Here is a 27,366-nt window from a genome sequence, read left to right on the forward strand (position 1 = left end):
CCTGTGTTACTTTGTCTTAGAGCAGTTAATCTCTATCACGTTGTATCTTGTGACAGTGTGCTGTGTGTTTTCAAAGGAGTCAGTAAATGGTTTTCCTAATAAGTATTTACTCTGCACTTTAATCTTCACTTTTAAAATTTATTTGTTTATGCATGTCTGCACTTAACATTGCACAAAAATTGTGAGAGACAAAAATATAGTCTTGCCTGTATTAATACATCGTATAAACTTTGCAATGCTAAAAACATGTATAATATATTGTTTCCTTTACCATGATCATCAAAATGTCTAATCATATTATTTTAAAAACCGTTTATTATCAATAACTAAATTACATATATTTTCTGTTGGCCTGTCTCTAAAAATTTCTTATTCTGAGTCTGAAAATGTGTGGCATGTTTTCACAACATTCTTTTCTCCTCTAGATGGCCATATTAATCTTCCTTTTCAGTATATTTATATAGAACTGACATAGAATTTTGTATAATGTTTTTAATCATTAAATGAGGAAAACAAGATATTCTATGGATTTTGGGGGTATATTTTGACAACGGAAGGTTCTAGTTACTCTTCTGTTTGTTCTATGAAATTTAGTTTTTTAAATTTTGATTCACAGATACCAGCTCGTGGACAGATTCTGATCTTCTTTATATATTTATATAATGCATTTTGTGCATTTAGATTCTGATGAGTTTTAATATATATTTTAAATAGAAAAAAAATGTGCTTAGATGCAAGCACTTCTGCAGACTCCAAGCTTTTGAAAATACTTTATTTATTTTTTTCCAGTGAGTGCCTTGTGGACAGACTTGATTCTAGAGTATCTCTAAAAGAAAATCTATTCCATTAGAAAATCAAGATGATGAGAAATAAAAGTAAAATGGTACAGAATGGCAATGTAAATGGTTCAGAAGATGCTTGACTATTGTACAAATGACTCAAAACTATTAATCATAGAAAAGAGAGAAACCAAGAAATATTACAATATTTCTGATTAACTATATGTAGACTAAATCCAGTCTTTGTGCTTAGATGCAGATTCCTAGGGTCAACTCAGTCTGAAACCTTATTTCTCTCAAATATTCTTTGTGTTCTTTGCCATATTATCCAATGAAGTATGGATACTTACTTGAAGTGACCTTTTCTCCTTTTTCCTGATACATATCCTGATATAACTTCCCTTTCATTTTTGACAACATGAATCCTATTTATTATTCCCTACCCTTTCAAATGCTGTTATTATCATGTTGAGTAGGTAGTATAGGATTTCTGTAGGCTGTGGTATTACACATTTGTTTCAGAAAGTAAAGAACAAAAATAGGAGGAAAAAAAAGCCTAAATAACACAGAAAGATATTTCTGCGAACCAGGAGACTATTATGAAGTGGTGATCTAAATAAGGAAGTGCATTAGTTTACAGACTTTACATTTAAAGTTGACATTATTCTTTTGCATTTCAGTTAATTGAGGTATTTTTTAGTATCTGTATTGGTTGTGATGTTTCTTAATAATTTCTTAATAATTTCAATTTCCAAAACATTTACAGTATGATATTAAGTTAGCCTCGTCATCTCCAAAGCAGTGGCTACTTCATGAACTTTAAAAACTCAACCTCACACAGGCAAGTTGTTGTGTCTTTGTCTCTGAAAGCTTCATAGGCAAATATAATATATCTTCTATAATGAAGCAGTCTAAATTCTACAAAGTGGAGGTTATTAGGCTTACAAATGTTAGGGTAAATGTATTGAAATCAGTGTTTTGCAGGCAAATGTCAAAAGCTGTAGGTTCTTCTTTGCTTTTGCAATCAGGATTCTCTGGGAGAAGAGGGGGAGAAAAGATTCTGTTTTTTTATAGTTAGTTTATGCTGTTCTTAAAGCATGTCTTGTTCTTCAACAGCTGTGCAAAATTCCAGACGTTAGCAAGCAAATCAAGGAAACTGATCCCAATTCTGGAGTAAGTGGCATAATACTGGAAAAAGTAGAAAACTTATTTAGCGTACTTAGATATGCTTTATTTATGTATAGATTACTAGCTTCATACAGCCACAGGTTCCATCTCCAACCTGTTTTAAAGTCTTTTTCTAACACCTCAATTGGTAAAGCCCTGCGGCTGAAGGCATGTTTGTTCAGAGGCTCTATTTCTGAGATTGGCCCAAGTGCCTTACATTTCACAAGGTTTTTTGGAAACATATGGAAGCACTAAAAGACTGCAGTGAGAAAACATAAGTTCTCTTAAATGAGAATCTGCTGCACTAGCAGGCATATGCTACTGGATTTTGTCCATCTTTTCCATATTGTGAAGGTAGAATACGATGTTATTTTTGTAGTTTATCTTCTCTACTTTTATTCTTCTCTAGGCTTTCGGCACTTTATGTTGATATGTCTGTTGGACATATGTTTGCCTTGCTCCTCAGTGTCAATCTTTGCACGTGAAGGCGACTGTTCTTCTGGAATGTCTTGGATCTGATTCTTTTTTGCAGCTTTTTGCCTTTTCTTTCTCTCGTTAGTTTTCATTTATCGGGCAAAGTGTCTTCACTGCACAACTTGAGTGTATAGAGAGATTTTATGTCAGTATCTTCCAAAAGATACTTAAAATAACCAAAAGCTCTTTCACAAACACCTCAAAATTGGTATACAGATGAATCTCCCCTTTTTGTTAAAGCCCTTCCTCAGACTTGTCAAGCAAGGGTGAAAGCCATTGTACAGGCTGAGAGAGGAAGAATGGATCCCTCAGTGAATCCCCTGATAATCACATGGTTTCCAGTTTAGTTTGTCATTGTTCCTTACATATAAGCAGATCTATTTTCAAGGCAAGTCTGAATGAAGACTTACTGTTGGAAAATTGTGGAGTGAGTATAGTTGTATCATGTTAAGTAAAATATGCCATAAAGTTCTCTCAAAATTGGCCTGTCTGTATGTTTCAGATGTGAAGAATTACAGGCCAAGAAGATGGCTTTGGTGGAATAAGAACTTTGAACTAGTATTGAGACTAGAAGAGTGAAAACTTAGTTGAATAATTTGTCATGTGATGTTAACTTAAATGGTCACTTCTCTTCTTTTTTCCTCCAATGTGCTTTAAAGGAATAAATATAATGGAAAGAATATTGAGGAAGAAGATGACCATGCATTTTTCTCTGTCTTTATCAGATTATCTGTGAAATTGCTTTACTGTAATATCTGTTGGAAGAAAATATTCTTTTTGCTCTGTGGCTTTGGGTAGACATAGTGCTTCAAACAGTACATTCATCGAGATACTTTTGAAAGGGTCTTATGTAAATACACTTAAAAAGTCATGGGTAATCTTCAGAGCAGTAATTCCCAAATGTTTCAGAGTTTTGAGGACTGAGTCACGTTACAGCTATGAGGTATTCTACTACTCATACTCATGTACCTTAGCTGATAATATACTTGTATACTATTAGTTTATATGATTCATGATGCACTTCTTAGAGATTTTTGGGAGAGAAAAGGGTGTTTTTTTTTTATTATTATTTATTATATAATTTCTTTATTTCATCTAGCTTATGCTTCTGGTTTTTATTATGTGAACAACTATTCTTGAAAATACTTATCTTAGGAGTAATTTGAAATCATTATGTAGTACAGGAGAAAGGGCAATGATGCAGTGCTAATGATACAAAAATTCTAGTCTCTGATTATTGTGTGTCAGCCTCCTATTCATTGGTAAATCAAAGTGAGTCTTCATTGGCTTCAAAGCCTTACAAAAGAATTTCTTGTGGTTTTTAGCCTTGGGGAGTGTGGCAGTTCAATCCATATCTGTAACAAGCTATATATAGAGCTTGCTATAGTAATCCATATCCATGTTTTAGGGGTAATTTTGTGTAGTGCACGATACTTGTGTAATTCGAGGATCTACAGAGAACTGTCCAGGAAAACTTCATTCACCATGCTTTCTATTTTGTTTGTTTATATATATATATATATATAAATGTATATATATATATATACATACATATATATATTTTTTAAGAGTTTTGAAGTAGCTTCCTAGTGCATTATGACAGTCCTCTATTATTCTTCTGTAATAGTAGAAGACAATTCTGTTAAGTGTTTGAAATTTCGATGTCTGTTGCTGGGAAGATATAGTGAACTGAGCATTGTGAAGACCAAGTTATTTAAAGATTAACTTTTGCTCTGCTTTTTCTTCAGTTTTATGGAATTTATATACTTTTTGTTTCCCAAGAAAATATTACTCTTTGTGTTTTGAAAGGTTCCCGTAGTAAAGAAATACTGTTTACTTATTAGAATATGATCATGTTGTGGTTATGGTTTTTTAACCACATGAATGGCAGATAAGCATGTTGTTTACAAATAGAGTCTAGAGATACAGAATGGGTGGGAGTCCATAGATAGAGGTAGGAAATACATGTGTAATTTAATGTTATTCTTATAATTTTCTTGGGGAATATTATGGAGCTGTTAAGGTAAATATGGGAGGTAAGTGCAAAGGAGATTCAAGGATGAATTTGCATACAGTTTGGAAGAGAAAAGAGTTACACTGACAAGTTTGTGTTGAAAAGTCAGATGACATCCAAGTTGTGCACAGTAAATATTTTGTTAACCAAAGGAAACACACAAGATAGCTCCATAAAATTAATTTTAATAATTTCAAAATAATGGATTTACTGCGTAATTAACAGTAGAGATGTTGGAAAAAGATATTAAAGCATGCATGTCATCTACTGCTGAGAGAAGAAAACTAGTAATAATAATCAGTCAGTGATGATTGTAAGATTTTCAACGTGAAAATTCCTTTTCCACCTAGATCAACTCTAAAAGGGGGTAAGAAACCAACCAAACAAAAAACCACAATAACAGCAACAAAAAAACAACTGACCTCCAACGGAAAAGGCCTTTTTTCTGATGCGTGCAAGTGAGCAAAGCAATCTCACAAATTAGGTTCCTCCTGCCAGCATTTTGAAGTCTTTGAAGAAATACCCTTTGCAGTGATGTGAAGGCTTTGAAAAAAGTCACCCTTAGCAATGTGATGTCTCTGAAGTGATGTAAATCATACATTAATAATTACAGGAAAGTTTACATTTTATTTTAAACTTACTATTTTAATAAGTTGCTGATATGTTTGCATCTGGGATTTATGAAAGGACCAAGATCAGTCATTAAGTGGGAAAAGATTACATGTATAGTTGTGGCTAAAATAATTCCTTGTGGCATATTTGATATAGGTGATCTATGTTAGTAAAATGATTGGTCATATAGATGCAAGAGATAGTACTATATCAGCAAAAAAGATCACTTCTGCAATGAACCTAGAACTTTTGCTAATCTGAGAGCTAACACTGAAAATTTGGTATTTCTGTTACATGTTGATGTTGTAATTGAACTTTGTTATATTTTCAGAGTAGATCATTTTCCTTATGTACATATGTATTAATTTCATAGGTGTATGCTCTAACTATATCAGAAGTATTCCCTTGGAATTATTTAATGGCTATTTTGTTTGTGCAAAAGATGAACCATTTTTGTCTAGTAATATGTATTTTATTGCTAGGATATAATTTATTCATATTTAAAGGTGTTTTTATTAATTCTAACTTCCGTGATAGACGTTTTTCATAGCTACTTCAATTGTATATATTATTTACTGGGACTTTATTGCATCTGAGTAGATGACATGAAATTCATGTGGTGGCAAAAATCTGTCATCTTTCATTTTTTTATTTTTTTTTTCCCCTTGTTGAGAGAAGCTCTCTTGTTAAAGTAAGTGCTATTTACAACACTTAGGTGTAGAATTACCCTAACTTTTAGGACTTTTTGGGTTATTCTCCTTGGGGAAAAAGATGAAGATTTTATATTACGCACGCAGTGTAGCAGTCCCATCCTGTCCTGTCCTGTCCCTGTTTCTCTTGTCATTTCTTCTTTTTTCCTCCAGTTACCTTTCTTCCACTTTGTTTAGAAGTAACCTGGAAATAGATCCTTCTCTAGTATAACAGCCGAGCTGCTGGTCATTTCAGCATGCTTGAAGGTTATCCGCTCTGATGGAATGAATCATGGTCTCATGGAAGCACATGGGAATACTCGAAGGGAAAATTATTTTATTACTGGAATTCTGATTCTGGTCCTTCGAGAGAAGCTAGCAGACATGCTTAGCTGGGTATAGGATTTCCAGTGTGGACTTGCCTATGCCCAATTCAATTAAAGCTTGATTTTTAAATTTGTAAATAGGAAATGCTGCTGTGTTCACCTTCTGTGCCATTTAGTATTCTGATACCATTTGTTTTTACATATACATTTGTACATTTTCTTAAAGAAATATATATAATACTTACCCTGCTCTTTACTTGTAACCTTTGCGCTCAGTCTTATTGAAAGTTCTAAATTTTGTCCTTAAAAATGTTTCTTAAAAGCTGTTATCCTAATTTTCTATTTGTTTCAAATTTTAAAGCAGATTTATGACATCTCTCTGAAAATATATCAATTTGTCAGATAAAGGTTAAAAATTAGATACATTTTATTCATGTTAAAGTCACACCCAGCTTATTTAAAGGCAGCTTTGACTTAGAGTTGCAAGCCTGAGGATATTGATTTGAATTATGCATGACTGTCTGGTATGCAGTTCCATTAGCCTGCTGGGTGGATAATGTAAACATGTTCAGAATTTTAAGTATCCTATATGAGCGGCAGGTTAAAAATAGAGCTGATAAGAGCATGTGTATTTGGAAAATCCAAATCTTGGAGAATAAAACTACAAAATGTTCGTCTCTTCAAGAATCTGACTTCAGGTGTGGTTTTCTTTCCTTTAAAAATGCTCAGCCCAGGCAAATATCACTTACATATGTGACTCGAACAGGTGACATGGTTGCTCTTGTTTACTGCAAAGAGTTGATGTTTGTACCAGATAACATGATGATAACCGAAATGTCAGGGCTAACCTTACATCTTTTTGGGAAAAAAAAAAAACAACAAAAAAAAAAAACTGCCTCTGTTCTTGTTTAAATTGCTCAAGATTAACTCTAGTAATTAGACTAATTTCTTCTTATATTCAGGGAATCTTTTGCTTGATTTTGCTCAAACTTTTGTGGCTTCCAATACTTCATAGCTCCTGTTTTTGTTATATCTGATTGATTTTCCCTGTATTTCAGCAATTTGTAGTTTGATAGTATGTGCAGTGACTTCTGTAACTTTATTTTGAAATCCTCAGCACTAAAAACACTATTTTAATAATTTTTCAAACAGCTACTATATTTTAGATTTTTTTTAAGGCTCCTGTTTTAATAGAACAAAAGACAACTCTGAAATGAAAAATACAGCACCATCTAAGTTATATTTTATTAATATCTATTTTACTTTGAAGTGTTTGTATTGTATTTGTGCTGTAGATGTAGCATCTGTGGCAATCTGAGTGGAAATAAAAAAAAATCTAGAAATATGTTGTACTTATTTTAAAGTGATGGATACAAAACAAAACTAGTCTTTTTTTTTATTATTATTAATTTACAACTACTTTTCCAAAATTATTTTGCTTGAAATGCTTCATACACAGTTATGTTAAATTCTGTATGTAATACCGGAATGGAACCATTTTTGGAATGGAACCATAATGAGAGAGAATAATGATGTATTTTCCACAAATGTTAGAATGCTTATTTGCTTACTTCTTACTATAGAAATAATCACATGAAAATTAGCAAGTAAATGTGTGGCTGAAAAGTTCTTCTTGAAGATGAAATTGATTATTCTGCTTTGAGATCTTTTCCTGTCACATTTGGAATCATGGTCCACACAAAATTTGGTCAATAGGTAACTCTTGAGCAGATCTGGTAGAGTTTGAAAAGACGGTTTGAGGTAGTGGTCATTTCCCCTTGTAAGTGAGGAATAACTCATCTGTTAAGGGAATAATGGCTAATGCTCTCCTTCAGAGGAACTCATCATACTGTTTCATAATGGCTGTTATCAGAGCAAAATTCCTTTCCCTGGCAATGAGACACACTCCTCTGAATCACCTGCTTTTTTTCTGGTGCTGTTTCCTACCTGTTGACAAACAACAAAACAAACAAAAAAACAAACCCAAACAAACAAACAAAGTTTTAAAAGAGGAAAATAAGAGGAAAATCTTTGGGAATAGAAGAATAAAACTTCAGTTGTCCTTAGTGCTAAGGGCAATCTCATGGCCTCAAAGTTGTGGGAAACAGCAGTGGCCACTTCTTGAAATCTTTGAGATTCACTGAAGGAAGAGCTTAACTTTTTTTTTTTTTTTTTTTTTTTTTTTTTAATGAAGGATGGTAACTGTTGGTCTCATTATTTCTTAAAAGAAAAGTAGCAGTTTGCACTCTATGTATCTAAGGAGGAATGGATTATCTCTTTTGTGATTTTGAGCACAATGCAGATAAGCCAGGAGAGTATGATAAGCAGGTGCAGAGGTGAGTGCGATGACAGGAGTACAGAGCCATTGTGCAAATACCACTGCTGTTCCAGAAGCTTTTTTGTTTTGTTTGTATGAGAGGTTCCAACATTAAACTAATAATATTTTTATAATTATTTATAAACTAATAATATTTTTTATAATTATAATAATTATTTAATAATATTTTGATAACACAGATGACTTACCATCAATGCCAAAGTAGCAGTCAGCTTTGAGTTCCTTTTTGCTGTACGCTAGCTCTAAATTATTTTTAAAATAAATTTTCAGGAAAAAAAAAGTGAGGTTTAATTATGGTTGTGTAAAAGCATTGTAAAAGCATTGTGGGAATGTTTTTCATCCCAAAACAGAAGTAACATGCCCTGAGAAAGTTCAAAGTCAAATTTAAAAGTTAAAAGAAATGAATCTTATGACGTCCAGCCAAACACGAGGCTAAGTTACAATGATATCATTAGAAGAATGAAAATGTGCGGTATGTTTTGTATGTATCTGTTTGTGGAAAACAAATGTATCAGAATGATACAGTCAATTCATAATGCTAGTAGAAATGAGAGAAAGTGTCTGTGTCTTTTATACTTCACTGTCTCTAGCTTAGACGCTATGCTTTGAAATCTGTGGATTTTAAAGCAAGGCTGAGTTTATGGATATGAACAAGTCAGGTAAGTTTTTGTGGAGTATTTTGCTCTAATACCTAGAGAAGTTTAGATTACTGAGTAAAAAGGACAGGAGGAGCATTGTGCTTATCCCTTCTTCTATGGCTCTCAAGTACTCATCTGCCTTTTTGGCACTTACATGTAGCCCTTGTCTTTCCATAAATAGAGTCAGAGCTGACTGATGGTTCTGAATGTGTTTATATTGAGTTCATATTACAATATTTTTTCCTTCTGGATATTCTCTTTTATTTCTCATATATTCATTCAGATTATGTTCCTGTCAGCACTTTGGTTTTGAATCCATTGTTAATTTTGCTGTCTGAGTGGAGAGGATCTTTTGTTTTCAAGAACAGGTCAGAATAGAGAAATAAAATGGGGAAATCAGTTTACTAACTGCTCTCTTCTTTGCTGATTAGTACAAATTATTCCCAGCTTGTTGGAATGCAATTTACATGTGAGAATGCCCATAATAAATTGGTATAAAGAGGCCTAACAATTTCTATTTAAGGGAGTTTTATTTACTCAAGTTTATGCATAATCTCAGAGTTGAATACAATATTTCTGCAACTCTTTTATGAAATGCTTGCTGAGATTTGCTGTGTTACATCTTCAGTGATCTATTGATCTAGAAACACTTAAACTCTGTCAACTCGAGATAGCAAACTCAGAAGTATTCTGTGTACTTCCGTTTTCATTTTACTGCTGTTTCAGAATTGATCAGACTAAATTGTTTGATGTCTGCATCTTTTTCATGTTGCTTTCCTTGTGATAGAAAAGAACCTGTTTGTTTCATTCTTTACAAGTGCTGCTTATGGTATACCTCAATTCGGGGGGGGGGGGGGGAGATACTTCCAAAAGGTTTGGTATTCATCCTGTATAGATGGCTCAGATTCCTACTGTGTCAGTTTTCTGGTGTTTGATAAGGCACACAAAGCAGTTGTGGGAAAAGGCATATCACTTGTATCCATGGTAACTCGAAAGATACTTTGGAACTCAAAGGGATCGAATAAGCCAGAGTAATAGGTCTCATTATAAGGGCAAAATACATAAAAGGTTCATGCATATGCTTTTAATTAGTTGCCAAAAATAGCTAGAATCAGAGGTGATGCAATGGAACAATAATTCTTTGTGCTAGAAATGGGAAACATTTGGAACCTAAAGATCTTACCATCTTATGGGTACTCAGACCATGAATACCAATGGATTTGATATGGTTTCTTAATCATGCTTAGGACATGAGAGTGCACACTGATAAAAACCTCGTGCAGGTCTCCTATGACCACAAGTTTTAGAAGTTCCATAGAGATGTTCATTCGCATGGCAGTGATGCAGCTTCTTATAAATAGCACACGCAAAGCAAAAGCATTCTGTAATATTTTAGAAGTGCACTGTTGGAAAAATAAATGCAATGAGTGCTTCTATGTAGGGGTAATAAAAGATAAATATTGAAAATGCAGATTAGTTTGAGATTGAAGATCCGGTATATTCCAGAATAAGTCACTTTAGTTTTAAAATAGGGAAGTAAGCAATGGGGGAAAAAGTGTGAAAATGTAATATAAAACTTGAATAGATGCAGTAGAATTGAATCATGGAGAACCAAAATAGAACAATGTACGGGGTACAAGGTATAGGATATTTGAATAACAATTTTAATAGAAATATTTTAATACAGTGAATAATTTTAAAGTTTTCTATCTGAACAGCAATGTTTGTAAGGAATCCATCTTGTATTGCAGTGCAATTCTGCACATTATTTCCTCTGTTGCTATAGAAACTAATTCTAGTGCAGCTGTGATCGCTTATCAAAATTCTAATGTTTCAATACCCATTTCTTATTTTGAGTTATTTAAATAGCCTTGTCTTACTTTGAATCAAACTGCACATTTCATCACTACCGAATTGTTGACTGGTCAAAATGTTAATGCAAAGTGATAGCAAATACTGTTTTTTTCCTCTTTCTGCCATCTAAGCTATCATACTTATTGTTAAAGCTTGAATAGTGAGCAAATTGAGGCTTTTTCACTTGATAAATTATAAAGGTCAATATTTGCTTTCTAACATTGTCATTTAGTTATGGATATTACTTCCTCAGTGTAATCTTAATTATATTTAATATTTCATAAACCTTGAATTTTTCTTGTTTCTTATATGTGGCCTTGGGGTATGTGCGTATGTATATATCTGTGTTTACAAGTATGTGTTTAACAATTTTATATTACGTGCAGAATGTAAATTTTGGTTGATTGGTTGGTTTTTACCTAAAACCAGTATATTGACGTATTCATTTTATCAAAGTAAAAATGAATTCAGTGATGCTGAATTTTCTAAAACTTGTCAGCTGCAAGGTGTACTGCAGTAGAACAGCACCAGGTAACTAAGTATTCTGAGTCTCTTTCACTTCTTGTTTTGCTTTCTGGATTTTTATTTTTTTATACAATGAAAAGTTATGCTGATAAGGTGTTTGTATTTAAATCAGAATGCAGCAGTGTAGTTAGTATATCCTATATATATATACATATAGCTGTAAGGAGCTATATTTGACTATAAATTATTAAATTACTGTATTATAGAAGTGGCTTTATAGAATTTGAGATGTCTATATTTGAGAAAGTCCTGTGCTAGATAATCAGGGATGGGGATCACATTTTTCCAATATATATTGTAGAATCAGTAAATCATAGGTTGAAAAGGACCTATGGAAGTCATCTGGTCTGATCTCCTGGGTGGAAGAGAGCTAACTTCAAAATTAGAACAGGCTGCTCTGCGCCCAAGCCAGTAGACCTTTTAAAGCTTTCCAGGCAGTAGGTAACACACAGTCTATGGGTAAACTCTTCTGGTCTGTAAACGATCTAATTCCAATGTTTTGTTTTGTTTTTCCTTACATTTAATGAGAATTTCCTTTGTTGCATTGTGTATGTACATCAGTTGCATATACCGGCTTTATATATAGTTTAATAAAGTAGTTTAAACTATGAGTGCTGAGATTTAAAAAAAAAAAAGAAAAGAAAAGAAAGGGGGGGGGGAAGGTGTTCTGATTGTGAACTCTGTTAAACATCATTCTGCTGAGTAAGTTTTCAGTTGTGATGTCAAGATCTAAAGACCATGTTGACACCAAGTCATGAGAATGGGTACAATGGTAATAGGTCTGGAGAAATATGTTGTATGCTTTTTGATGCTGTAGCAAATCTACTGAAATCTTCCAGTAATACTTTTCAAGATAATCACTGACTTTCTAATGAGTGTACACTAATTTCATGTAGAGTGAAATAAATAATTTTCAATTTTGAAATTATCATACAAACATTTTGCAGCTGTAGCTGTCAGACTTTGATTGCTAATTAACTGCTGTGTACCACCTTTAAGTCTCTTATTCAACAAGCAACATCAAAAAGCAGTTTCAGGTTAGGTATATACATTTTATTCTTTTAAGTAATATAAGAAAGGTTTATGAGAAAAAATTTTGTTGGATATGCATGTTTTTACTCAGTGTCACAGCCCCTCATAAGCTTAATATTTTAAGTATACAACTGTGCTCATGACAACACAGTTTTCCAGTTACTGTTTGGGGAAATTAAAAGGTTTGAGAATAATATGCTGCACTCTGATCCTTGTTTAACATTACTGTTTCTTTGGGTGGATGACAGGGAAGAACAATTTGTCTCCTGTTGTTTGATGAGACCTTATGAGCCCTCTGTATGCAATATGCAGCTTGGCCACTGTTCTCTGACTCTCACAAGCTCAACCAAAGATCTTGTGACTTCATGGTATGGCTGAATGAAAATATCTTCACCAGCCAGACATATATTCAACTAGTGTTGTCAGAATTCAGAAAACTACCTGTTTTGTGAATTATATGGCTATGGAAACATAGCAACAGCTGCATCATATATACGAGCCTAGTAAAGCAACTTGTCTTTGACAGTGGGAGGTCTCAGAATCACCACAAAGAAGTGTAAAAACTCAGTTTTCAGTAATCATGTTTCTGTATACCCTGAGCAACTAGTCTGAGGCTTTGCTGGAGTGAGTGGAGCAGACTCACATGCTCCCTGCTGCTTAATCCATGTCTTTTTTTTGTGTATTCTTAGTCCTTTTACTGGATATGTGAAGAAAAGATCCCTTAGTTTGAAAGCATACTCATTTTCTCTGGCTTAACAATGTCAGTTTCTCCTTTCTTTTTCTGGATGTTTGTCCCCAGAAGTGATATTTGTGCCATTATTTTTAAGCATACTTTTTACATGCATGAGCATATGTACAGTTCATGAGCATATATAGACAATTCTCTGTTGTTGTTGACCTATTACGGTCTCTTGCATACTAAGATGGTCCTTAATTTTTTTCTGGCACATAGCTTCTAGCAGCTTATTATTTGGTAAAGGTATAGGATTGGTTTTAAAATAAATAAAAAACAAACAAACAACTGAGTTTTCTAGAATTGGTTTTACAGGAATACTCTAATATACTGTAGGAAATACCATCCATTTTTACTAAAGGATGTCACTGAGCCAGTATGTCAAAAAAGAAGGGAAAAAAGTGCCTGAACAGACAGGAGAAATTGAGGTCCTTTTGAATTTCATGATCTGATTAATTACCACTGTCTCTTCCCCATATGTTAAAAAAAAAAAAAAAAAAAAAAAAAAAAAAAAAAAAAAGATATGAAATATAAATATAAAAAAATGCCTTTTCTGAGAAGCATATTGCCTCTGCTGGAATATAGCTGGAAGTGTTCTCTAGGTTGTGTAGATTTTCACCTACAAATACAGATATTCCCATCCATCAGGTATCTCTAATTTCTCTTTTATGTCTTTGCTCTGTTGACATTCCTTTTTTCTCAGATCTGAACCACTTGTTTTTTGCAGGTCATGTGTTGTTTTATTTTTCCCTTTGCTTCACCTTTCCTTCTCTGTCATTTTTTGCTTTGTTATTTTAGGTATTTGTAATTTTTTCTGTTCCTGCTTGCATCTTTTCTTTTTTTCCCACTGTTTGCTCTTTTTCTCATTTTCTTTACAAATCTACTAAATTTCTCTCCCTTTATTTCTTCTCATTCTTTTTTTTTGATTTACCAACAAGCAGTCGCTTTTTTCCTGAATCATCATGCCTACCTTTTCTTTTTGCCTTTTTCTTCTTCTTACCTTTTTTCCCACATTAATGTTGTAATATTTAAATTTTCATTATTTTTCAATGCAAAGCTGATAATGGAAAGTTCTGTGGGGTTCTCTCTTAAGCTAGCGGCTTGGAGGTTTACCTAGTGGTGGTAAACAATTCAGGTGTATTCTTAGATTAGTAATAATTTAGAAGGCTTGAAGTAAAAATAAACAAATAAAACCCAGAAGAGATGGCTAGGGTACTAGACTTCAAAGACTTAGTTCCAATTCCACACGTATTGAAAGCTCTCTGTGTGATTATGAGTACTTGAGAGCTAGATTCACAACAATCTTTATTGCTTCTCATTTAAATCTGTACTTCAGTTTTCCATCTGTAAAATGCCAAATGCATTAACTTCTACTCTTTTACCACAATATTTGGATGTATCAGCAGTTATGAGATGCCTAAATCAGCATCGTATAAATATCTTAAGTGGATGGACAGAAAATTTAACTCATGCTCTTCTGAAATGGTTTATGTAGAATCATTGTAGTGCAGCTCTGTAGTAGCGACTCACTCCAGCAGAGTATTATACCTCTCAAAATTGCGATAAAAACAAGGCAAAGGAATTAAAGCCAGCTTTGTGCTTCTATTCTGGAAGCAGTTCTTAATGGAAAATATCTTTCCTGTTTCATTTTAACCAATCAAGGTAGTAATAAATAGAGAGCTAAAATACATGGGAGCTTTACAGAATTTTTAGTAAAAAAATTACAAAATACAGCTATGAGGTGAAGTTATTCTTTTTAAGAAACTGAAGTTGAAGTATTTTAAGCTGCAGGAAGAGTTCTCATTAAAGGTAGTACTTGCACCTTATTTAAATTCAAAGTATGAAAAAATGAAATTCTGATGAGGCAGGAACACATTTAAGTGCAGTGTATACTGCTGTGTGGATCTTATTTGTATAATTAAATTAATAACAATTTAAAACTTAGAGGTCTTTTCTGTAAAATTTGGAAAACTTTGTATTTATTTTTTTTGTCAAATCAAAAATGAATGTGCCTGAAATAAGCCAAAAATACTAAAATGTTCAAGAACATTATATATATAAAACACACTAATCTAGCTTTCAAATCATACTGTTTTCCTCACTTGAGACCAAAATACAATGAGAGGCAGAACATTACAGGAATATTAGCTGTGTGTTACCATATTTTACTGGGAATTGATTTTATATCTCAGTGGGGTCTTTTTCACCTTTCCAGCACCTCACCCTGTACCATGACTCCTGTATTACTTATGTAGTAGTATTAAATGGGACTGGAATTTGAAATGTAATTTAAAGTGGTAAATGTACACAATTGAAATATAGCAATGACAAGAAAAGTTTTTCTACAGTCCCCATCCAGCTGCTACAGTCCACAGATTGGTCAGAAAAGGGGGTTTTCACATGGTCTTGAGATTGTTTACAGTGGGTGGATTCTTCAGAGCTTTTTAGCTGTTAAAATTGAATTTTTCTCCCATGCATCCATAAGTGCTGGAGAGAGGTGAATTTGGGTACATTTTCAGAGATGATGAAAGGCATTTCCTTGTCACCAAGGCACTTTTAAGATTTCAAAGCTGGTTGTCAATCACCTTCAGCAAGCAAGACTTCCAGTGTATTTTAAAACGAGGGGGAAAAAAAAAAAAGTAAAAAAAAGTAAAAAAAAAAAAGTTTTATCATTTAATTTTTTTGTTTGGAAGTGTTTTTTTTTTTCTCAACAGTTACGCTAATTTGGAAAAAAATAACAGTGAACAAATGTGCAAAGTAATAGCCATTAATTTAGGAAGTTAGCCAACAGCGTGGTCTGAAAAGTAGTGTAAAAAGTTGGCTGCTTATAGAAACAGAGGTGAAACCAACATCTGAATTGAACAGAAAATAAGTTTTTCTTTTTAGGAAACTGAATGAACATATTGCAGATACTTTATCTTAGGAAATATAATAGTGGAAGGAAAGGCAGACAATTTTATCATTTCACTTCTTAAAGGTCTCTGCTTCAAAAAAGCTTTACAGAGTTGGACCTAAGCTCACAAAAGTGGAGTTTTTAAAACCTCCTATTAAAAGACCAAAAAAAAATCTTCCAGAGAGAAGTTTTGTTGATACTTGCATCAATAAAAGTCACATATTATACCAATAGTTTTACACAGTGTTCAGATGTGTTTTGGACAGCTGTCCAAAACGAACTAGGTTGAACTATTTTCTATTCAAATTAATAAAAATACTGTATCTGAGAATGATACTTAAATTGTAAGGAAATGAATTCAATAGATGCTAATATATAATTTTCATTGAAAGACGACCAAAATATTTGGGAAGGAAACAAAAGAATGTCTTTGACAGTTAGTTCACTATAATGTTTTAATAATGCATTTGTAGTTTAAATGTTCTAATTTAGGCTAATTTTGGAAAGAGAAAGGTTGGAGTTTTTCACCAATGTAGCACTGTTCTGTTTTCTTTATAACAGAATGAATATCTAGACTAGAAGAAAGGTCTTGCAAATCAGAAGTGGTCTAGAAAGTGCAGAAAAGTGCAATTAAATTATTATTTTTTTTTTTTTTTGTCAGCACCTGTAAACAAGGTATGGTTTTGCAGGGTCATGATGTAAACAGACAAATAATAATAATAAATATACTATGCAAGCATCAGTAGCATCAAGAGGTCTTAGACCTGTCTTGAGGAAGAAAATTGAAAGTAGCTTAAGAACTTTTAAGTCCTTAAGCACTGTTTTAATTTCCATTAGTCTGGGATCAAGTTTGTAATATATGTAAATGTGATGGTTTTACTCGCGTGGGCAACCAAGCTCCACCACAACCGCTCTCTCACTCCTCCTCCTCAAAGAGGAACAGGGAGAAAATACGATGAAAGGGGCTCAAGGGTTGAGATAAGGACAAGGAGATCGCACAGTAATTATTGTGATGGGCAAAACAGACTCAGCATAGGGAGACAGTAAGATTTATTGCCTATTACTAACGAGCTAGAGAAGTGAGAAACAAAGGAAAGAAACCAAAAGCACCTTCCCCCCCATCCACCCTCTTCCACCTCCTCCCCCCGAGCGGTGCAGGGGAACAGGGGAATGGGGGTTATGGTCAGTCTATAGCGCTTCTTTGCCGCCGCTCCTTCTCGGTCACTCTCGTCCCCTGTGCTGTGGGGTCCCTCCCACGGGATGCAGTCCTTGCTGAACTGATCCAGCGTGGGCTTCCCACAGGCAGCAGCTCTTCAAGAACTGCTCCAGATATGGCTCCGTACCACGGGGTCCATCCCTCAGGAGCAAACTGCTCGAACCTGGGTCCCCCACGGGCAGCAGCTCCTGCCAGGTCACCTGCTCCTGTGTGGGCTCCTCTCCACAGGCTGCAGGTCCAGCCTGGAATCTGCTCCAGCAGGGGTCTTCCACAGGTCGCAGTCTCCATCAGTGCAGGTCCACCTCCTCCACCATGGTCTCCTCCACGGGCTGCAGCGTGGAACCCTGCTCCACCGTGGTACTCCACGGGCTGCAGGGGGACAGCCTGCTTCACCATGGGCCTCACCACAGGCCGCAGGGGACTTCTGCTCCAGTACCTGGAGCACCTCTCCCCCTCCTTCTTCACTGACCTTGGTGCCTGCAAGGCTGTTCCTCACTCCTCTCACTCTCCCAGCTGCTGTGTGGCACAGCGTTTTTTTTCCCTGTCTTAAATCTGCTCTCACAGAGGCACAAACAACATCACTTATTGGCTCAGCTCTGGTCAGCAGTGGGGCCCTTACCAAACATGGGGCAGCTTCTAGATCCTTCTCACAGAAGCGACCCCTATGGCCCCCTGCTACCAAAACCTTGCCACATAAACCCACTACAGTAAATTTTCTAAATATCAGGAAACAAAGGATTGTTTTTTCCCCCCAAAATTGTATGTGATTACTTTCTTGTTTATGGGTGAATGGCTTAATGTAGGCAGTAGTTCTACTATGAATAAAAGTCTAAAATATGGCAAATAGAAGAAGAAAGCTGCTAAGATTTTTTTCACTTGCCTATAATCACTCAGAACCAATCCTATATTCCCCTTATTTCATTAAGCAAGACTTATGCCGTAACTCTTTTGGAACAGAAATAGAATAATGCTGAGATAATTTGTTTTATTGTGAAATAGTAAGTTTTTTTTTTTTTTTTTTTTTTTTTCTCCTCACAAAGATGCATGTAAGATTTTCATTTTAAGGGAATGAGAGCCCTGAGGTTTCATTCAATATTTAATGTTTATATTTTATACTCCTCATAATGTGGGGTAATTCAGTCAAAGTAATATTTTAGATGGTAGAAAAGTTCAAACATGAAAATTCCATTTGGACTGTCTGTGCTGCATATCAGAAATCTCTAAGGGTATTTAATCATTCAGAATAAGAAAGGTTTCTTTAATTTTTAAACAAGTATTTCATTTTATGTTTTATTTAAATTGTCTTAACATTTACATAGAACCCCTTGAAGGCTTGAAAACTTGAAATTTATGTTAGATTAAAAAAATAATTTTGAAGTATGGTGTATGTGGAGACATAGGAGGAAAAGATACTGTTTGAGTATGAAGATATTCATGGTAATTACAAAATATGACTTGCAAAATTATTAATTTATATAGTGATTATTTGTTTTGAAGTAACTGGAAACCAGATTCCCAAAGAGGTTTTCTGATAATGCTGCCTCCCACAATAGAATGAATATTTAAAGAAGTAATATATATGAGAAACTAAAAGTTGCAAAAGTGTAGTTAATTATTGCTTATGAGACATGGGAATTACAACCATGGGGATAACTTCTTTTTCTCTATGTTGAGATGGACATTCATTGAATTAGGAAGTACGGGTGAAAGAATGCTTGGTTTGTGATGCTGTTTCTGACAACGTTTGGGAAAATTAATTAAGATAGCAGTCTAAACATTGTAAATGTGAAAAGGAGCATCGCCAGCTTCATGGTAAAATCTTGTACAGCCTCTTGTACAAGGGACCTGGACAGAGAGAAGAAATGAGGAACACTGGGAGTAGAAAGATTGAACAGTAACTGAAAACCTAAAAGAAAAGCATTTAATATAGAAGGTTCATATATCTTTAAATTGCAATTCCACATGGAAAAATGACTTTGAAAAAGTCTGTGCATTTTCTCAGAGTTATAAATTGTGTGTTCTAGGAATACTCTGGTCTTACTCACAGATGTAATTGCTGAGTCAAATTTATTGACAGTCTCTTGAGGCTGATGGCAAGATATGTATCATGTCCCCTTGTCTTTCAATCAATCCCCTGTAAAGAGATTTAGGAAAACAGATTAACTTTGGTTGTTTGACAAACAGTTCTAAAAAGAAAGCATTTATTTACTTCTGACTTAAATGTACTAATGACAGTTTATGTGCTCTAATTTCTGAGCGTACCAGCAAAATGCTAATCTGACTTTGTCAGGTATTTTGCTTGTAATGTCTGCTTTCTTCAGCTGTTGAGCTAGTATTCTACTGTTACAATTATTTGAGTATTACAATTATTTCCACTAAAGGAATAAAATTTTAATTAAAGCAGTTAACACCTAAGATTGATTATGGAAATCTGTTTATTGAGAGCAATACATTATATTCTCAAGTTAGAGTTTACTCAATATTTGTTTTTAAACAACTTTGTTTCATTCATGTTGTGAGAATATCCACTTATTTTGGATGGAAAACTGGGTGTTGGATCTTTATCTGTAAATTTATTTTTTCCTTTTGGTTCTTTCCTCCCTGTTCTTGCATTTCCTGTACAGGAGGAACCTCAGGCTATACAAGATTCGATTTCTCTGTGATTAATCATGTCTTCTGGATTTGGGATATATGTTGGCTTGTTTTTCACACTGACTAGTCCAAAATGTTATGATAACTTAATATGCTGAAGTTTACTGGGGGAATTGGTAAAATTAACTTTCTGTGTTGTTTGAGATCAGAAAAATTCATAAACTTGCATAGAAAAGATGCTCCAATTAATTTTGGATTTTCACTGTAACCATTTGCTTAAGAATAACTCTTCAGCAAATCGTATTAGCCACATTCAGGGGTCTTTGAAAGGCATTCTTTGTGTCACAGTATACAAGTATGCACAAATGTAACCGTGTATAAGTTTACACTTTAAAGGTACAAGGTGTATTTATAGATCCCGTATGTAAATAGATGTTTCAGAACTTTTTTTTTTTTTCAGATCTGAACATTTTTCTTTAATATAACCAGCATCCATTTGCACTGTTTTCTTATTTTAAACTTTGATACATATGCAAAATGTTGTTGGTTGATTATTTTTTTTACTACTTCTATGTAATTTTTAAGGAAAATACCTAGTATCAGGCATTATTTAATGTTGCTGTATTCACCTCTGTCTGTGATACTATTTATTTTTGGTATCAATAATTACGTAATCATGTAGTTCAAATTCACAGTATTTTTAGAGAACGGTAACATGAAATCATCATTTTAGTATATCATTTACTGTGGGGAAGGGGAAATTAATTTCAAATGAGATTTGCTCACTTAAAAAGGTCATTTTAAAATGTTGATGTCTTTTTATTTAGAGAAACCTTTTCTTCAAAAACAGTATATGCCTGTTGATAAAAATGTCTGTAGACTTTTAAACCTGATATGGGGTATTTGTTTTAAGCGTTTACATGTTATTTCTGTTTGGCAACTAAGCTTTCAAAAATAAGTACGTAAAAGCTGCCCCAGTGTTCTGCTTTTCTGAGATTTTTAAATCACAGCTGGTTAATAAGAATTTTCTTTTCTTCACTTCTTCCTCACCTACATTAAAAGTACGTTTTCTGTCATGCAGCCTGTGCAGTTTTCCCATAGGGAAATATAATGGAGTTCATCAAAGTGGAAAAAAGTGAGTCATAGAGCCTTTTATTTACTAATGTAAGACAATAATGGTGTTGTTAGTTACCCAGACACATTTTGTTTCTTTAGGTTGTGAAAAAGCTGGGGGTTAAAAAGGCTTTACAGACTACAAGTAAAAAAGAATAACATTTAGTCATAGTTATTTATGATATTTACTGTATCTTTAAGGCAGTTATTGCCTTTGAGAAACTAAGAGCAGAAATTTTGTTGCTCTAACTTTAAATGCATACTTAATTATTTAAGTAATGAAAAGGTAGTCCTGTTTTGATGATATAGAAGGTCAAAGGATATCTGTTATTTTATTATGATTAAAATATCAGTTTAGAATGTAAAATGGTGCCTGTCTGGTTTCACAGGCATGAGGTATCTAATGTCCAAAAAAGTGCTTTCCCATACCTCTGTGTTTTACAATGTAGATCTCTCCCATTGTTCCTGCATGGTGATTTCAAGATTCTGACTGTCATACTTGAGAACTCAGTTTCATGTGTAAGGTTCTATGTACATCTGCAGCACCAATGACTGCAGTTGGAGTGTAGGATTCCCTGCCTGCTCTTTTTTCCTTTCCAGGTCTGTGGGACCGACATTTCAGGAGTTAGTGGCACTGGGCTAGCTAACAGCAAGGGAGCTTTACTTGGGATGGCTCTGTAGGATTTATCAGAGAGGGAGGATTCCTGACTCCAGGATCATTTTGTAGGAGCACTTTGCATTGTTTTAATCACTTGTTTGTCTTAGCTAAAACTCACAGAAGTTCCATTAGGAGCCCAGTGGTATAGAGAAGAGCCCTGCATTCCCCAGAAGAGATGAACTTTGAGGCCTTTATATATCGGTGCCGTAGATATGCTCCATAACGAGCTGTGTTGTCCCTGTCCCTCCGTTGCTCAGCTTTGGCAATTGCGATGGACTGTGGCTCTCTTCTAGCTAATGTGTCTGGGTTTGGTTCCCATGAATGGTGAGACTTCTTGTTGTCTGAGAGTGCTGCCTTACTGTTTTAAACTTTGTTCCATAAAGTGTAACTCTTAGGCATAGTCTGTTTGTTCAAGTGATACATTGAAAAACTGGTTATTGCCTCTGAAGTAACTAAAAGGTTTATATGCTTGGTGAGAATTTAGGACATCGGCAGGGCAAAAAATTGATGGTGAAACTAAAATATACCACCTTTGTCATGTAGGAAGGAAAAAAAATTTCTTTCTTAGCGGAATCTGAAATCAAAGCATGTATCATACTAATGCTCATACTTTTGTTTACTTGCTTTTTTTTTTGTTGGTAGATTTTCCTTTGTGTGAAAGTGGTATGTCTGACACCGGAAAACACTGTTGCTTTGAAATTTTTGTGTTTATGTTATTCCTATATGTGAGGGGCATTGAAACCTTCATTAAGACCTCTGTGGCTGACAGAAATGATATGTGAAACAGGTTTTGTGTGTCCTTAGAACTACTTTCATTTCAGCTACAGCATACCTTACTGTCTTTTCCCAACTCCGTGTAACACTGTATAGTAAAATATGAGACCAAAAATTCAAATGTAATTGTTTGGAATTAACTTTCTGTATTCATAGCCATGTATGAATTTATTTTCTGAGGACATGTATAACCACAGTTCCATCTATCATCTATCTAGTTTCATCTGCCTATATGAAACAAAGTTGTTAAGCATCATTCACCCCCAAGCACCCGACTGCTCATGGTACTTTTTCTACTATTTTTGGTGGCTGGACCCAATGTCTCCCTTCTTAGACACTGGGTATGTAACCTGTAGCCATTCTTAATAAGTAGAAAGGAATCTGTCTCTGAGATACTGCTTCTTTTGTTAAATTCACAGGTGAGCAGTGTTCACTTGTGTGAAAAGGCTTGTGTCAGCATTTATTACTACTTATTTGTCCTCAGAGTTTCATTTACTATCTCCCTGGGTGAGCAACTACATGGGAGGTAATCAGAAGTTTGATATCATGGCTTTAGGGAGTGTATTTTGTTTCCTTAATTGGTCTACATTCCACCTGTGCAGAATGTGACTCAAGATACCCAAAGGTTTTTGCAAGGTAAGCATTACTGAAATTCAAACCTAGACTTCTTTTCATGCTGTATTTGTGCTATATTTGTTTATATATGGTTTACGCAGTTCATTTTGACTATATATTTAATCCTTTGCTTTTCTCCACATCTTTCATCTGAGAGATCATTTATTTTCATTTTGAATTAATATTTTTGGTAGTATTTGTTAAGAACAATTTTAAATGTGCTGTCCAGAATTGGACTTACTATTTTCTACAGAACTTTGAACTGTAAATAATCAGAAAGTAAGTAAAGAATTTTCATTATTCTCAGCTAACTGCATTCAGAGGATGAGAAGAACACCTCCACTAGATGAACTGCAGCCACCTCCATACCAGGATGATAGTGGTTCTCCTCATCTTTCATGTACGCCTTCTGAAGTTGGAGACAGTAAATGTGAATTTTCCCAGTGTAGCAACAGTCCAAGATGTTCATATAAGTGTCCAAGTGAGGGAAGCACGGGACACGAAATAGAAAGTTTTCATAACAAAGGATATGAAGAGGATGTACCAAGTGATAGCACAGCTGTCCTTAGTCCAGAGGTAAATGAACACAGTTGAATGTTCTGAAGTATCGTGCAATGCAACCTTTTGAGAGTTTTTTTTTCTAAAGACCGGTGTACAGGAATATGAATACACATATTATATTACAGCTCATCATTAAAAAAAAATATTTGTAAGAAAGAATGACAATCAGATTTCAGATTGTTCTTTATAGTTGTTGTTAAGTTTTAATTTTCAAACAAGTTCCCAATAAGAGTGAATTTTTTTTTTCTTCCACATATTTTTCCTATGAATACGTTAACACTTTATAAGTTGAACATCTCATAATAAATCTTTAATGGTGGGAAAAATTACAAAGATTATTATTTTTTAATTGTTGATAGTATAATAGAGATTTGGTCCACTTAATTTTCACTTTTTCCGTTACAAACTATAATGATATCTATTTAGTATTACTACAAATAATTCATCTTTTATTGACATTTCCTTGATATATCTTTTTGACATATCCTTGATATATCTTTAACAAGCAATTACTGCACTGGTATGTAATGGATAAGTCTGTTTTACTGATGCAACGTGCAGAAGAGTCTTTTTTTGGTACAGTTTGTCTTTTGTCTTTATCTGAAGTTTTGAAATGCATATTGGGGAGCAGTCCTGATGTGCCAACAGCTGTTTCTGTCTTAGTAAACCTCGTGGTAAGTTGTTGCATTCTGATGTGTTGGTGCAACATCTGTAAGGCCCACCTACTATATGAATGCAAGGTCCTCCAGTACCTAGCTGTCTGCATGTGTCTGGTCCTCAGCTAGGACAGCAGTCAGCATAAATTTCATTGCTGAAAGAGGCGTAGTGTGTACATATGATCCTCAAACAGTAACAAATTACAGGAGATCTAATCCTGGTTCTTCCCATTACATGTCACACCAGGCAATAGTGTAAGTGTACACAATAAGGACGGAGAATATTGTCAGGATATTTTTATAGCCACTCAACTTGTAGAATTAAGTTGTCAAAGGAATTCCAATAGCTATGTAGCATCCAGTTTAAAATAAAAACCTAGCATTTTTAGATTGAAAAGGCTATGTTGTACTATCTACTTATATAAGCAAGCATATCTTTGATAGTATGAAAACACACAGGAAATATGTTTATTTTACGTATTTGTGATAACTTACGTAAATGTTATGTTGACCCCTTTTAAATATTGTTTCAGTATCATTATCAAACTAGCTGTTTTAAAAACATAGTGGGCGAATATTTTATTCAAAAACTGAAGTGACAATAAGCAGTTTTAAAATTAAGTTTACAGTATAGTTTAGGACTGTTTATGGAAAGTTCAGAACAGACTCATTTTACACCATTCTGGTAAAACTGCTTTAATAAAGCCATGATAATTTTTGGCAAGTCTATAGAATCTTCATTCACAGCAGCAAAAGCTGCATGTGCAAATAGGTATTGTAATTCCTGTATTCTTTGTTGGCATTTCACTGTGCTCTCAATCACCAGACAGGTCTTAAAGAACTACAAAATGTTAACTTAAAATGTGTGTATACTCGCACCAAAGTAAGGTAATTATATCTTGTAACATATGTGTATGCATTTTAACATGTGGGGCAGAGAAGAAGAGATCATAAATACAGCCTAATTTAATCCAAGCTCTGTCTGATTGGCTCCTGGCTTTTGGCAGTATTGGCCAGGTAAAATCTTTTGATTTTTTTCTTGGCTGCTAGTCAGCCATCTCTTCAGGCTTTCAGTGTTTAATTACTTTGTTTATGAAATGCACAAAAAGATCATAGTCATTTCATGTTGCTTAGAGAAAGCTATATATTTTCATGCTAGGCTTAATAATATAATACAATAAATAAATAAATAAAAGCTTTTTTCTTCTTCTTCAGGATATGTCAGCTCGAGGATCATCTTCACAGCTTCCTAAACCTTTTGATCCTGAGCCAGTAGCTAAATATGGCACACTGGATGTGACTTTTGACTATGACTCACAGGAACAGAAGCTTTTGGTGACAGTGACAGCTGTCACAGATATTCCTACATACAGCAGGACAGGTGGAAGCTCATGGCAAGTACACCTAGTTCTTCTTCCTATAAAGAAACAGAGAGCAAAAACCAGCATCCAGCGGGGACCGTGCCCTGTCTTCACAGAGACATTCAAATTTAATCACGTTGAGTCTGAGATGATTGGGAATTACGCAGTTCGCTTTAGACTGTACAGCGTACGTCGCATGAAAAAAGAGAGGATTGTGGGAGAAAAGATTTTTTACTTAACAAAATTGAACCTTCAAGGGAAGATGTCAGTGCCAGTGATACTGGAACCTTCTTACAGTCTGTCTGTGAGTATTAAATGAAGCAGAATAACAATGCAGTGATATACATTGTCCTGAATTTTGTAAGAATGGTGTGTATATATATAGTCATCACATTCATTGGATTTTTTCCACAGTCATAGCACCGTATTAGCACAAAGATGATTTCCTTAAAGATTCTGTAAATACATTCAATTTTCACCTGCAAAAGCTGCCTGTATTTTTCCTTTTAATTACTTAGAATTTCCAATTTATAAGTAGGCACATAGTGGTGAATATATGCATGTATGTATACATGCTTGTTACATATATGTATTTAATTGTATAATCTTTACCCTGCCACCCACAGCACTTCAGTTAATTGCAACAGATGGAGGGCACTGGCTAGTATAGCAATAGTTATTTTCTTTTCATGAAGGAAAGATAGGAAAGAGGAATTCTGAGAGTACAAAGTAATAATTTCAGTTTAGAATCTTGTAAATTATTTCTGATGCTGTCTGAAGGGAAAAATAGTGTGAAAAGTAGTGCAAACTACTAGTGAAGGATTTTTGCTGGAAAAAAGCTTACCTATCTGATGGACAATTTTTTGTCCCCCAAAATAATTTATCTATACCATTTTAAATAAAGCAAAGCAACTATAATTAGAGATAAACTTAGTGGGAGGACATGCTGAGTCATTGAGTTCAAGCCCTGGGTATTATAGACAGCCAAGTCATCCTGTTTGGGGAAAAAACAAAAGTGAATTTTCATCTGAAAACATCAGGTTGTTTCATTTCCAACCTGAATTTCCTTGTGGCCAATTTATAACCATTTGTTCTTAGCTTAATTAGTTCTCAGGTGTTTGCCTCTGGGTGCATTTATACACATTGGTTGTATTCCTTCTCAGCTGTCCTTTTGCTAGAATAAGCCAACAACAATCTTTATGTCCTTCTAATCATAAGCCATTTAGGAGTTACTGAACAGGAGAAGGTAGGTGTTGTTTTAATTAGGAGAGATGCATCTGTTCAGGAATATTTGTACCTATAAAATCCATGATGAGGGTATATCGTAAGTTCTGAATTAAATATACTTTGCTCAATTGTAGAGTATTTTGTTGCTGAGAAATGTTTATATTTGACAGCTTTTTATGAAGATATCTGGACACGACAGTTGCCCTGTTTTTTCCACTGATTCTCATTATATGGATTTTATTCCCCTGAGGCAGGGGAAATTTAGGCTGGACGTCAGGAGGGGGTTCTTCACAGAGAGGGTGGTTGCACACTGGAACAGGCTCCCCAGGGAAGTGGTCACTGCACCGAGCCTGTCTGAATTTAAGAAGAGATTGGACTGTGAACTTAGGCACATGGTCTGAACTTTTGGGTAGACCTGTGCGGTGTCGAGAGTTGGACTTGATGATCCTTAAGGGTCCCTTCCAACTCAGGATATTCTATTCTATTCTATTCTATTCTATTCTATTCTATTCTATTCTA

General features: G+C 34.4%; 1 protein-coding gene across 5 annotated transcripts in view; it reads left to right on the forward strand.

Annotated features, from left to right (window-relative positions):
• The window catches only part of SYT14 (synaptotagmin 14), a 73,072-nt gene that overhangs the window by 21,312 nt on the left and 24,394 nt on the right, over positions 1 to 27,366 (forward strand). For all 5 annotated transcript variants that reach the window (XM_035321285.1, XM_035321286.1, XM_035321287.1 and 2 more), the window contains 2 exons: positions 23,350 to 23,618; positions 25,475 to 25,924. In XM_035321285.1, coding sequence (XP_035177176.1) covers positions 23,350 to 23,618; positions 25,475 to 25,924 — 719 coding nt within the window. The remainder of the gene's footprint in view (positions 1 to 23,349; positions 23,619 to 25,474; positions 25,925 to 27,366) is intronic.

Source organism: Oxyura jamaicensis, chromosome 3, assembly GCF_011077185.1.
Source record: "Oxyura jamaicensis isolate SHBP4307 breed ruddy duck chromosome 3, BPBGC_Ojam_1.0, whole genome shotgun sequence".
In the NCBI taxonomy this organism is placed as follows: domain Eukaryota; kingdom Metazoa; phylum Chordata; class Aves; order Anseriformes; family Anatidae; genus Oxyura; species Oxyura jamaicensis.